This window comes from Sphaerodactylus townsendi, linkage group LG15, assembly GCF_021028975.2.
Source record: "Sphaerodactylus townsendi isolate TG3544 linkage group LG15, MPM_Stown_v2.3, whole genome shotgun sequence".
Lineage (NCBI taxonomy): Eukaryota > Metazoa > Chordata > Lepidosauria > Squamata > Sphaerodactylidae > Sphaerodactylus > Sphaerodactylus townsendi.
The window spans coordinates 10,233,521-10,246,110 of record NC_059439.1 but is presented as its reverse complement, the minus strand read 5'-3'; the positions used below and the strand labels follow the sequence as shown (position 1 = coordinate 10,246,110).

Sequence of the window (12,590 nt, the reverse complement as noted above, 5' to 3'; positions counted from 1 at the left end):
AGCACATTCTAACAAATCCCATGCCTAGATTCTCTTTGTGGTGCTACTGAGATCTGATAAGATCAGCTTATCTTGGGCCATCCAGGTCAGGGAAAGGAAACTACAGACTGAGAATCTCTTTCAGCATTTTATAGCTATGTGTGCATTGCCTCTATTCTCTCCCCCCCCCTCCCTCCCCAAATGTCAAATTCAGATAGCATAAGCAGTTAATGACATCTGCAGGTACCTCACACTATTTCCAATATCTGATGAACCTTTATTTGCGTCTTTTTCCACATCTGTGCACATGTGTGTGAAAATCCATGCCCCACTGAAAGAAGTCCATCAGCTGCGCTAGCACAGCACAGCTCTGAAGCAAGACACTATTCTCTCAACCTTGCTCATTTCAACATATTGTTGAAGGTTTTCGTGGCCGGATTCAACTGGTTGTGGTGGGTTTTCCAGGCTTTGTGGCTGTGGTCTGGTAGATCTTGTTCCTAACATTCCGCCTGCATCTGTGGCTGGCATCTTCAGAGGTGTATCACAGACGGAAGTTTCACACTGTGTCTAGTAAGAAGGGAAAGTTTAGTGGGGTATATATTTCCCTCACTCATTTCCCTATTGGCATGGTGATGACAATAATCCTAGCCAACCTTTCAGGGATGTTTTAAAGATTTCTAAGATAACTAAGTACTCTGAACATTCAAAGGGGATGCATAAATTATGATGAGGAAATGTCCACATCCCTATTCCTAGCCCTTGTTTCTGTCAGAGATGGGAGTCTGTTTTGGGGTTCTGTGTACAGTGCGATTCCATTGGGAGTGATCACAAACTCCTCTGTGCACTGAACAGCTTGGATCTCCCACCACCACCACTCAGAAGAGAAGAGAAGAGTTTGGATTTATATCCCCCCTTTCTCTCCTGCAGGAGACTCAAGGGGGCTTACAATCTCCTTGCCCTTCCCCCCCTCACAACAAACACCCTGTGAGGTAGGTGGGGCTGAGAGAGCTCCGAGAAGCTGTGACTAGCCCAAGGTCACCCAGCTGGCGTGTGTGGGAGTGTACAGACTAATCTGAATTCCCCAGATAAGCCTCCACAGCTCAAGTGGCAGAGCTGGGAATCAAACCTGGTTCCTCCAGATTAGATACACGAGCTCTTAACCTCCTACGCCACTGCTGCTCCAACTTAGACAATCAGACTACAATTTGGGAGGCCTGGGTTCGTATCTCCACCTCTGCTATGCTGGGTGACCTTGGCCCAGTCACACCCAATCAGTCTAACCTGCCCCACAGGGCAATTATGATAAAACAGGAAAAACTGTGTTTGAGTTTGTGGGCTAAAAACATACTAGACATAAAGTGTTCTTTTAAAGCTCGTTTTGTGCAAATCTATTGCATAGTAATAGATGGAAAAAGCTGTCCATTAGTGGACTTTTGGCCAATTTCTGACTCCTCTCCCATCATTTGCTGATTACGAATCTTGTAGCAGGTGTTGGGACTAGGTAAACCTTTAAGTCCAGGGTAGGGGAAACCCCTATGCGGCTCGAGGAGCCAGCGATGCTTTTTCTGCTCTTGCATCATGGGGCGTCCACGAGCCAAGTTGCCGGCTTCAAGTCCTTGCCTGCCCTGCAGGCAGTATGGCGTGGCAGATCTCAACTGCCTCATGACGGTTATCTGTCAAGCGCCAGCGTTTTCCCTCTCGCCTACCCTGTTGTTGAGTGGGGAGCTGGCGCTTTCCCGGCGGATCGCGAGGTTGCGCCGCCAGCTTCCTCCTTGCCCGTCCTCCAGGCAGCAGGTGGGCGGGCGCATCTCAATTGCCCGCTGACATGGGATCTGTGCTCGCGTCGCCTAGTTTCTCTCTGCCCAGGCTTCCCTAATTGGAGTATGGAAGGGATGGCGCCGGTCAGCAGGCTTTCATCTCTTGTCTTGCCGTTCTGCAGGCAGCAGGTGCATGGAAGCACCAATTGCCCGCCTGCCGGCTGGTCAGTGCCAAGGAGCCTTCTCCTCTCACCCACCCCGCTCGAAGCGGCTGGCTGGATAAAGCTTTCCTGGCGGCTGGCAGCAGGCCAAGCTCAGCTGACCCCATCTCCCCAAGCCCACCCTGGTATCAGCAGGGCAGGCGCATCCATGCGCTTCTCAGAATGAGTGGAGTAAAAGGTTAAAAAAACCCAATATATATAGTGTTATTTTTATTTTAAATGTCAAAAATTATTTGCGGCTCCAAGTGTTTTCTTTTCCCGTGGAAAACGGGTCCAAATGGCTCTTTGAGTGTTAAAGGTTCCCTACCCCTGCTTTAGTCTAATCCTGCAAGACAGTTCTTACTGTCGTATTCCACAGTGCACATCTGGAGTCACTCAGCATTCTATCATGCAAGATATATGGAACGTGCATATCTACCTTGGTGGATTATGTGGGATTCTGCGGGAGAGGGGAATAAATACACTAAAATTAGCCCCCCCCCCCGCCTTGAATGCACCATGGAAAACTGTAATGACTCACCCCCACCCCTTCTGGCAGCCTAGATGGGCACAGAACTCTCTTAAGAAAGGATTCTTCTTTCAGGGTGTAAAGAACAGTGTCTATTTTTGATTTACATACATTAATTCCTCTCTGAATGGGGAATGAATTCATGTAGGGAAATTCTACAGACTCTATTTGCACAAAGCATAATTGATATGTGTGGATTATGCAGATGGGAGGAAAGCAGCATTAATTCAGCTGTGCAAATCAGAAACTGCCTTGTCTAAGTTGGCACGAAAGATGGAGAGATTGCCAGGGCAAGTTTCCGCCCTGCAAACCGCTCAGTAGCCTGTTTGGCCCTCTCCCTAAACCCCAGAAAAGAGGCACCAGATAACTCAGTGAAAAAGAAAAAACATTCCACATGTGCTCAGAACTACTCTTGTTAGTCTACACCATGGGTCCCCAACATTGGGCTTGCAGACAATTTGTTTGTGCCCGCTGAGGGTCTCCAGAAAGTGGGGGGGGGGCAGGTGGGGATTTTTTCCCCCAACAAGGCTTTTGATTGGCTATGCAGACTTTTTAAAAGTTGCTTTGGCAGCAGCTGCCACCACAGCAAAAGGATCTTCACTGTGTGACTGAAGGTAAGTTGCACCAGCCACTCTGTGGCTGGCTGCGCCTCCTGCAGCAGCCATTTTGTGGCTGAGCCCATTATGCTGTGTCAGCATTCCAAAAGTGCCCATGGGCTGAAAAAGATTGGGAACCCCTTGACTACATACTCCGGAACAAAACCCTGGCGTTAGAAATGGATTCTGAGGGTCAGTCAGCCCAGAAAGAGATTAATCTTTGGAGTCTACCCATAAGACTCCTGTGTACATCAACAGAGTAATGGGGGAGCTGCTTGCTGTGACTTCTCTGTGTGCCACGGTGATCGTATGGATGGGACCAAGTGTGTGGGTCCCTCTCAAGAAGGGTCTTATTTCTGCACTCCTCTCAGCAATCGGGAAGCTGCTTCTCCTGAGCTGCTATATTACTACGGGCACTCCGCAGAGTCTATTACTTTCCGTGTGCCTGTCTAATGGCTTCAGCTAACATTTCATCAGAAAAGACCTGAGCTGATGGTCCAGCCCCAATCATGGTTCCAGCATCCAGATGGCACAGTGATGGCACAAACAGAAAACACCAGGGTTGTGACGGTCATACCACCCTGGTGATGAATGAAGGAGTCTGATTCTAGGGCTCATTATTTTGAGTCTGAATCTCATACTTGAGATTTGTGGGTATTGGGGGGCGGGTCCCTGCCCTATATTGTTTCATACCCAGGAATTCCTCCTCCTGTCTATCACCTTCAGGCTGAGTGGGTAAGAGAGTCTATGAATTAGAGAAGAGGCTTTTTGTGTATTTAGTTTATATGTACAAAAGAGATGATTTGTTCTTTCCTGGGAAGGTCAATACATAACACAACGTTTCTCAGTGATGGATTAAAGACTCACATATTCTTGCAACTTCTTTATATTTGTTTGATACTGTTTTGAACTCTGACATAACTTTTAAGGCTCCCTGTATTGATTCAGATCTCATCAGAGCTCCAAAAATAAGATAAGATGCGTTTCCCACCATGGCACAAATTATTCCATGCTGTGCCATGGAGAGAAACGCGCCTTACCATGACTTGCCTCTGAAGATGCCAGCCATAGATGGGGGCAAAACGTTAGAAGCAAAAACTACCAGACCCCACCCACGCAGCTCGGGAAACCCACAGCAGCAGCCACGTTGGAGAAGGATTTCTTTAAAAGGATCAACAACAAATGATTTAAAGAGGAAAAGTTTTCAGGAGTGGACAGTGACGATTGCTGAGGTCAATGAAGATCAGCAAGAACCTCCCACAGAGTCTTCATCGGGGAATTTTCATTGGGTGCAAAGCATCCTCCGGCTTTTGTAAAACTGCATTCATTTATTATGCTCTGAGTGACCTTGGATAATATTACACACACGCTCACAGATTGTGAGGAAGGGGAATGGAACAAGCTTACAGCTGTGGCTTCAAACAGGGAACCCAAAGTTTCTTGCACGCTTATTGGAGGTTCCTTTAGTAAAAGTCCAGGACTGGCACTCAAGTTCTCCCAACGCAGCGTGCCCAGCCCCTGTTGGTCTCCAGCAAGGGGGGAGGGGTTGGGGGGATTTGTCTGCCTTTGGTTTTTTGGTCTTCAAGTCCCAACTGACTTAAGGTAACCCTTGGTGGAGCTTTCAAGGCAAGAGATGTTCAGAGTTGGTTTGCCATTGCCTGCCTCCATATTACCTGGGAGAAATACCAGCCAACGTCAGGGCTGAGAGTGCATGGCTAACCCAAAGTCACCCAGCAAGACTCCAGGGCACAACTGGGGGTTCAAACCTGGGTTGCTCAGCTCCTGGTTCAACACTTTAACCAGTAATCCACGCTGGCTCTCGCCCAGCAAGGTATGGCCCCAGACAACTGGCGATGTTGTCAGCTAGGGGACACTCTCAGTTTACTGTGGTCCAACAGGCCTAAACCATGGTCCAGTAGCACGGAACCTGAACTCAGCCCCACAGCCAGTATTTAATGGTTCCTTAGCACAAAGGCATAACTTAAAGGTCAAAGTCTGAAAATCGGCAGACTAAAATATTGTCACATCCTTGTTCTTTTATAATCTTAACCTTCTACGTACTTCACATTTTGTTGTACTGGATTTAACTGTGCTGTGTGACAGGGCTGTTTCCTTTGCTACCTGTCAGCAAGAACTCACAGGTCCTTTACCCCCTGTATTTAAACATACATAGGTTGCCCTATCTTAGTGAAACATCTGGGGGGCTTGGCTTCTCTGCCAAGGAGACTCGCCGTGTGACTTTAAGCCAGTTGCTGTCTCTGAGACTCGCAGGGTTGTTGTTGTGAGAATCAAATGGAAGAGGGGGAAATGTTACAAGCCGTTTCAGGTCCCCATGAGGGAGTGAAGCGGAGTATAAGTAGCTAAATAAACAAATTATCTATCCCCCAGAATGGACCCTCTTCCTATTTTTAACTACATCTTCATTTGCATAACTTGGGCAAAGAGGGGAAATATCTGTTCGGGACAGTAAGCAGTTAATTGAAATTAGCCAGGATTAAACAGGCCATTCAGGGAGATTTAATGGGCTCGCTCTATAGGTTTTCACCCAAACAAATTCTTGCCAGGGAGGCAGAGCAGACTGTCATTCTAGATGGCAACTGGATTCCTTATCTTAGAGGCTGGGTTGATATTTTGAAATGTACCATCGGAGGAAGGCGGCGACTTTGAATGCCCCACATCCACAGACTTTGCTCCACGCCCCACAGATGGAGGTGGAGGGGGGCGACATGAAAAAGTGTGTGTGTTGGTGGGGAAAGGGGAGGGGGTTGGTGGGGAAAGGGGAGGGGGTAGGATTCTAGTAGATGAAGGAAGATGAGAAGTCAAGTCCCTTCCCCCATAATATGCCAGATTTCCTTTCTCAGCCCTGGGTTGGGATGCTGAATGGAGGAGAGGAGACCCCCCCTCCAGCCAGACCTCTGTCAATTTCAGCGCATATTTCCCACTCCCACCCCCACCCCACCCCGCCCCACAAACACACACACTTCGATAATACACACACTTTGCCTCTGCACCGGCTTTCTTTCTTTCTGCATAACGCCCCCCCCCGGGGGGGTTGGAAAGTTGAACCTGGGGGGAGCGCACGCGGGGTGTGTGCAAGTCAAGCCCCCCAGTCCCAGGAGCCCGTGCAAGTTAAGTCCTCCCACCCCGCTTTCGCCCCGCTTTCCCGCCCCGTGAGCCGCCTCTTACCTGCAGCGCCGCCCGGGCTTCCATCCTTCTTCCGCAGCTCCCCGCTCGCTCTCTCTCTCTCCGGCCAGGCGCTGCAAATCTCCCGCAGCCGCTAAAGGCGAACCAGCCGGCGCCGCCGAAGCCTCCTCCCCCGGGCCCGCCCCCACCTGCCTCCGCTCCCAGGACGGGGGGGGGGGGGGCGTTCTGGGGACAGAGAAGAGGGGTGATCGACAGCCAGGCTCCTGTGCCCCTTCCCTCAGGCTGAGCTGCCATCCCCCCCCCCCCCCCCCCCGCAGAATAAATGCCAAAGACCCCACGCACATATACACACACACACACACACACTATATATATATATATATATAGACACACACACATACATACAGATACACCCACAGACACACAAACACACACATATACATATACACACACGTGCAAACATACACATATCTATCTATCTATATATACACACACACATACACACATGCATGCATACATACACACACACAAACACACACACTTCATACACTTCATACGTATATATACACACACACAAACACACTTCATACACTTCATACATAGATATATATATACACACACACATACATACAGATAGATAGATATATACATATGCAGATTCACACCCTATATATACATATACATACACACATATACATACACATATAGATAAATGTGCATAGTGCATAGATAGATAGACACACACACACACACATTCAGTTAGCTATTCATACACCTGAAGTTAGTAGGGAGGGAACTGGGAGGCTTAGCGCACCTTGGCGTGGGCTCCCTGCTTTTCTTTGCTCTACTATCTCCTTTGGCAAGAGGTGCAATCTTTCTCCTGCCCCAGTAAAACTGTTCAAAGTCCAGAGAGGTAAGGGAGTCAATGCCCCCCCCCCCAATTTTGGTTCCTCTCTTCCCCTCTCCTGGCAAGTCTATGACCAGGAGAGGTGAGGTAATTGTTTGATGCATGTAGAAAGAAAAAATAGTAGACTCTAAACACAGATTGCACGCGTGTTGGCTATAACTTGTGAACAGGGCTAGAGTATGCAGGGTACATCTGGGATCACACGATCCCAGATCTCTGCCAGATAATAATCCAACATGAGTTGCAGGTTGTCTTGAATTCCACCATACATTGTGCCTTATTCTGAATGTGATAAGGAGCTTCATCCTTTCTGACCCACCATGCTATTTTCCAGATTGGAAACAATTCCTAAAACAGTTAGACTAAAGATGGCTTCAGCTATTCTATTCCCCCTTTTATGAACCCACGGGAGGCCAGATGTTTGCTTTTTATTACAGTTGATATCATCCCGGCTGGCCAAACGCCTGGCGGAACAGGTCCAGTTTTACAGGCCCTGCGGAAACTTTCCGCAGGGCCCTGATCTCACCTGGAAGCCTGTTCCACCCAGGTAGGGGCCAGAGCCGTAAAAGCTCTGGCCCTTGCAGAGGCCAGACGGACGCCTTTGGGGCCAGGGATCACTAGTAGGTCCGCCTCCCGATGAACCGGAGGTGGGCCTAGAAGGGCTGGCTATATAGGGAGAGACGGTCCCTTAGATATGCAGGGCCAAGGCTTCGCAATGGCTTTAAAGGTCAAAAACCAAAACTTTTAAACATGACCCTGTACTCGATCAAGGCAGCCAGTGTAGTTGGTATAGGACCAGAGTAATCCGGTCCCTTGCTGTTGCTCCTGAAAGGAGTCTGGCTGCCGCATTCTGTACGAGTTTCAGTTTCCGGATCATGGCCAAAGGTAAGCCCGCGTAGAGCGAGTTACAGTAGTCTAATCTAGAGGTGACCATGGCATGGATCACAGTGGCCAGATCAGAATGGGAGAGATACGGGGCCAGTTGCCATGCCTGCCGCAGATGGTAAAAAGCTGCCTGGGCTGTCTGGGTGACCTGGACCACCAATGATAAAGATGTCTTATTGTTACACAATGTATGGACCCGAGGCCCAATCTGAATAGTCTTATGTGGTTCCCCAATATGGCGCTCATTGTAAGCGCAGCTTCTTATGGGTGGCCTCATTTACATGAGAGTGTTTGGAACTGGAGGACCAGAACAACTGGTAAGCACCTGGGCTTACCTTTGTCAGTGTGCAGTTCCATTCCCCTTTCAGGCTTTCCTTCTTTCCAGGAGGTGTGAGGCAGGAGGTATTCCATTTGGCTCCACTTCCCGGGGCAGCCATTTTGGAGTGTTGTTATCAACCTCTCAAAATTCCAAAGGTTGTGCTTGCAGATCCTCAAAAAAGGTTGGGGATCCCTGCACTAACATGTGAATTGTCTTGAGTGAGCGTTTCACAAGCATCTGATAAATGAGACTTCTGCTAGAGATTCCAGCTTCCAGATAAGACCTGGGAATCCCCCGGAATTACATCTCATCTTCAAACTATAAAGATCAGATCCCCTGGAGAAGACAGATGCTTGGCAGGGTGGACTCTATGGTATATACCCCACTGAGGTCCCTTCTTTTCCCCAAACCCTGCTCTCCCCAGGCTCCGCCTCCAAAATATCCAGCTGTTTCCCAGCCTGGATCTGGCAACCCCACCCTCCTTCCACACATGTTACATAGTAACTCTAACGTTTGCTGAATTAAAATTAGAGTCCCACTTGACTCTTGCTACCAAAAAGCATTGAAATGTATATAAAAAAGATCTGCTCCCAATGGAGTCCACCCATTTAATCTAGGAGGCATGGGACACGTTACTACTGGTGGCAAATGTCATCCATGATGCCTCTTCTCAAGCTGCTCCGTTGCATTTGCTTCACCCTTCCTATCCGCAGAAACGTTTATCTTTTATTCTGGCCAGTCCAACTGACCACTCTGACTGAGTTGACACGAGAGTGGAAGGTTCTCTTCAGCTGAGAGCCACAGAGCATGGAGAGAGCACAGAGCAGGCACCGTCCCTTTCTTGTTTCTGACCTGCCTCTTTATTCAAGGGGAGGAGAGGTGGGACTCAACCGTAGAGCATCTGCTTTGAATAAGAATGGCCCCAGGTTCACTCCCCACCCCCACCCCCCGCCATCTAAGCGGATGTGAAAGAAATCTAAACTGGAGACCCTTGAGAGCTGCTGCCAATCAGAGTAGAAGATGCTGACTTTGACCGGCCAAGGGACTGATTCAGTAGGAAGCAGCGTGACAAGTCTGTACTGGCCAAATACCTCTGACCTGTCCAGAAATAATGGTGTGGGAACAAACTCCATGGACAAACCTCAGGAAGCAATGCTTTCATTACACCATTTGCAGCACAGCTATTAGAAAACCTCTAGCCTTAGTTTTCAAGAAAGATTTAACTGTCAGGAATGGTGCCTAATTGATTGAGCTGCATTCCTAAACCAATGTGACTTGGTTGTATCTGGGTGATTGAAACACATTCCTGTCAATGTAAATGCGACAAAATATATGTACATTTAGCCTGCTATATGTAACCATGTTGAAAGGGGCCTTCATGTCTTGATCTTGCCTCTCCCTTTCACACGCTTTGTAGATAACTAGGCTTTTCCCTGACACCTTCCTCTCCCATGGAAAAAGGGACTCGTGGGGGTGGAAGTCCAGGTGGCTGCATCTCTATCTACTGCTGACCTTGGGGTGCCTTGGCACCAAAATAGCTCTTTCTCACATTCTTTGGGAAAGCGGGAGGGGGGATGGTTTATGAATAAAGAAGGGGGCAAAAGCCAGGTTCATCAGAACTGGCTCCTTGCAAGCTGGGTGCTTCATTACCTTTTCAACAAACACTACTGATCAACAATCCAGAGATTATTTATTGACTCAAGGATCGAGACCTAACAATAACATAGGATCATACCAAAGGCCAATGTTAGGATTACCAGCACCTGGAGATTTGGAGGTGGAGGGAAGGAAGGGCAGATTTTGAGGTTTCCCGGCAGGGACATGAATGTCGTAAAGGCCACTATTTTCTCCAGGGGAAGTGATCTATAAAGTGTGAAGATCATTTGTAATTTTAGAAGTGCTCCAGCCCATACCTGGAGGTTGGCGAGAAGAAGAGGAAGAGCTGGATTGATACCCCCCTTTCTCTCCTGCAAGGAGACTCAAAGGGGCTTACAAACTCCTTTCCCTTCCCCCCTCGCAACAAACACCCTGTGAGGTGGGTGGGGCTGAGAATGGTCAGAAGAACTGTGAATAGGTCACCCAGCTGGCATATGTTGGGGCACACAAGCTAATCTAGTTCACCAGATAAGCTTTCACAGCTCAAGTGGCAGAGCAAGGAATCAAACCCAGTTCTCCAGATTAGAGTGCACCTGCTCTTAACCACTACACCACGCTGGCAACCCCAGCTCATGAACTTGAGTTTGTTTACATTTCCCAGTTTCCAAGTTCCTTTGACACCCATGGCTTCACACCTCCCAATCTTTCTTCAGCTTTACTTTTGTATAAGCTGAACTGCAGAAGTTTACAGTTCTTCATGGCTCACTAGCTAGTTGCATTGATATGATGAGCAGGATCAGTACTGGAGGTGAAGGCCATATAGTGTGCGTAATCTTATGAACCTGGAGTGCAATATGCATTCTGCGCATAGAAATGCACTTGCAGCTCACCAATAGGGCCTCTGTTGGCCAAGGCTAAGCCACTCAGTTATCAGAAGTGGCAGAGAGTTTTTGGCTCTTCCACAAAAAAATGGACTCCAAAAACTTCCCTAAAAACACTACTACCATTAATTTACAGAGGAGAGTGAAAGGAATGGACTCATTAATGCTAGGGGCAGTGAAGAGTTCCTCCTGACCCTGACATTCACCAGTATCTTCCATCCAATTGTGTTCCAATTCACAGCTCAGTTTCCACCACCTTGTTTCTGCGAATTCTCACTCTAGGATCTGTTTTCTGGTGCAGGACAGAATTCGGGGAATGGGCTTTTATGCAGACATGCTGTCATTGAGCTGAATCACAGCCCAAGTATATTCTTCATCTGCCTTGTGCTATTAGCATCTCGTCCAGTAACATCCTCATTTTTGTCAGTAATAATTTTCTATACAGGCAGGCAGAGGTAGCATGCATAAATGCAATGCCATCCATGCGGCGCGCCTAGATGAGCCAGCACTTGAGATGCGGCTGCATGATATTAAATTGGGCTGGAAGCCATAGGAACCATTCTTTCTAATTCACACACTAACATAACTAACAGAGCCCTTTGGGTGAGGGGCGGTATGTAAAATTAACAATAAATAAATACAATAAATAACATGCAATTGAATGGTGCCAAGGAAGGAGATGAGCTTTTCCCCTCTGTGGCCTTTGTCTTAGCAGTAATTGCAAGATAATATTTCTAAGAGTTAGGAATGCAATTGCCCTGACTGGATGGCTAGCCTGGTCTCATCAGATCTCAGAAGCTAAACAGGGTTGGCCTTGGTCAGAACTGGGAGGCCACCAAGGAGAAGGAGGAGAAAAGCAAGAGGAGGAGGAGGGGGAGGAGGGGTGGAGGAATTTGGATTTATATCCCCCTTCTCTCCTGTAAGGAGACTCAAAGGGACTTACAACCTCCTTCCCCCCCCCCCCCCCACAAACACCCTGTGAGGAGGGTGGGGCCGAGAGAGCTCCAAAAAGCTGTGAGTAGCCCAAGGTCACCCAGCTGGCATGTGTTGGAGCGCCCAGGCTAATCTGGTTCTCCACATCTTAAGTGGCAGAGCGGGGAATCAAACTCGATTCTCCAGATTACAGGGCACCTGCTCTTAACCACTACGTCACTGCTGCTTCAGCTTCATTATGCAGAGGCAGACGATGGCAAACAACCTCTGTTTGTTTCTGGCCTTTAAAACCCTACCGTACGTTGGCTGCTGTTTGATGACGCTTTACGCACATAGACATAGGAGTAGTTACACCAGATGGGAGCACACCCCAATTCTCTTTCTGTGGCTGGAGTTGAAAATTTGTGAGCTGAAAGGCAGCCAGAGAAAGATACATGAAGTTTTTTTATAGCAGACTGGAGATACACATGAAACTGCCCTCTGCTGGGTTGGACCACAGGATTTTCAAAGTCAGCATTGTCTATTCTATGCTCCTGGGTACTGAGAGAGTGCATCTGCCCATATATTCCTCCCTGGGTCCCCTTCAAAGCTGAGGGTGTAGGGGTGGCCTGGAGGACCTTCTCCACAGTGGCCCCTACACTGTGGAATGCCCTCCCTCCAGAGGCTTGCCAGGAGCCTACTCTCTTTGAGTTTCATCGCCTGGTGAAGACCATTCTCTTCTTCCAGTCATTTGGCTGAGTCCTCCCTGTCCGTACACTCCCTCCCTTTCTTGTGGGCTGAAATGTTAGATGGTTTTAGGATTTTGGGGATGGGGTTTTATTTAGATTTTACCATTGTTGGACATCAGTGTTGAGACCTGATTTT

At 48.3% G+C, this 12,590-nt stretch overlaps 1 protein-coding gene across 2 annotated transcripts in view; it reads right to left on the bottom strand.

Moving 5' to 3' along the window:
- Nucleotides 1–6,350, bottom strand: part of CRHR1 (corticotropin releasing hormone receptor 1) — a 113,537-nt gene extending 107,187 nt beyond the window's left edge. For both annotated transcript variants that reach the window (XM_048517990.1, XM_048517991.1), the window contains exon 1: nt 6,248–6,350. In XM_048517990.1, coding sequence (XP_048373947.1) covers nt 6,248–6,271 — 24 coding nt within the window. In that variant the 5' untranslated portion in view covers nt 6,272–6,350. The remainder of the gene's footprint in view (nt 1–6,247) is intronic.
- Nucleotides 6,351–12,590: the final 6,240 nt, after the last annotated feature.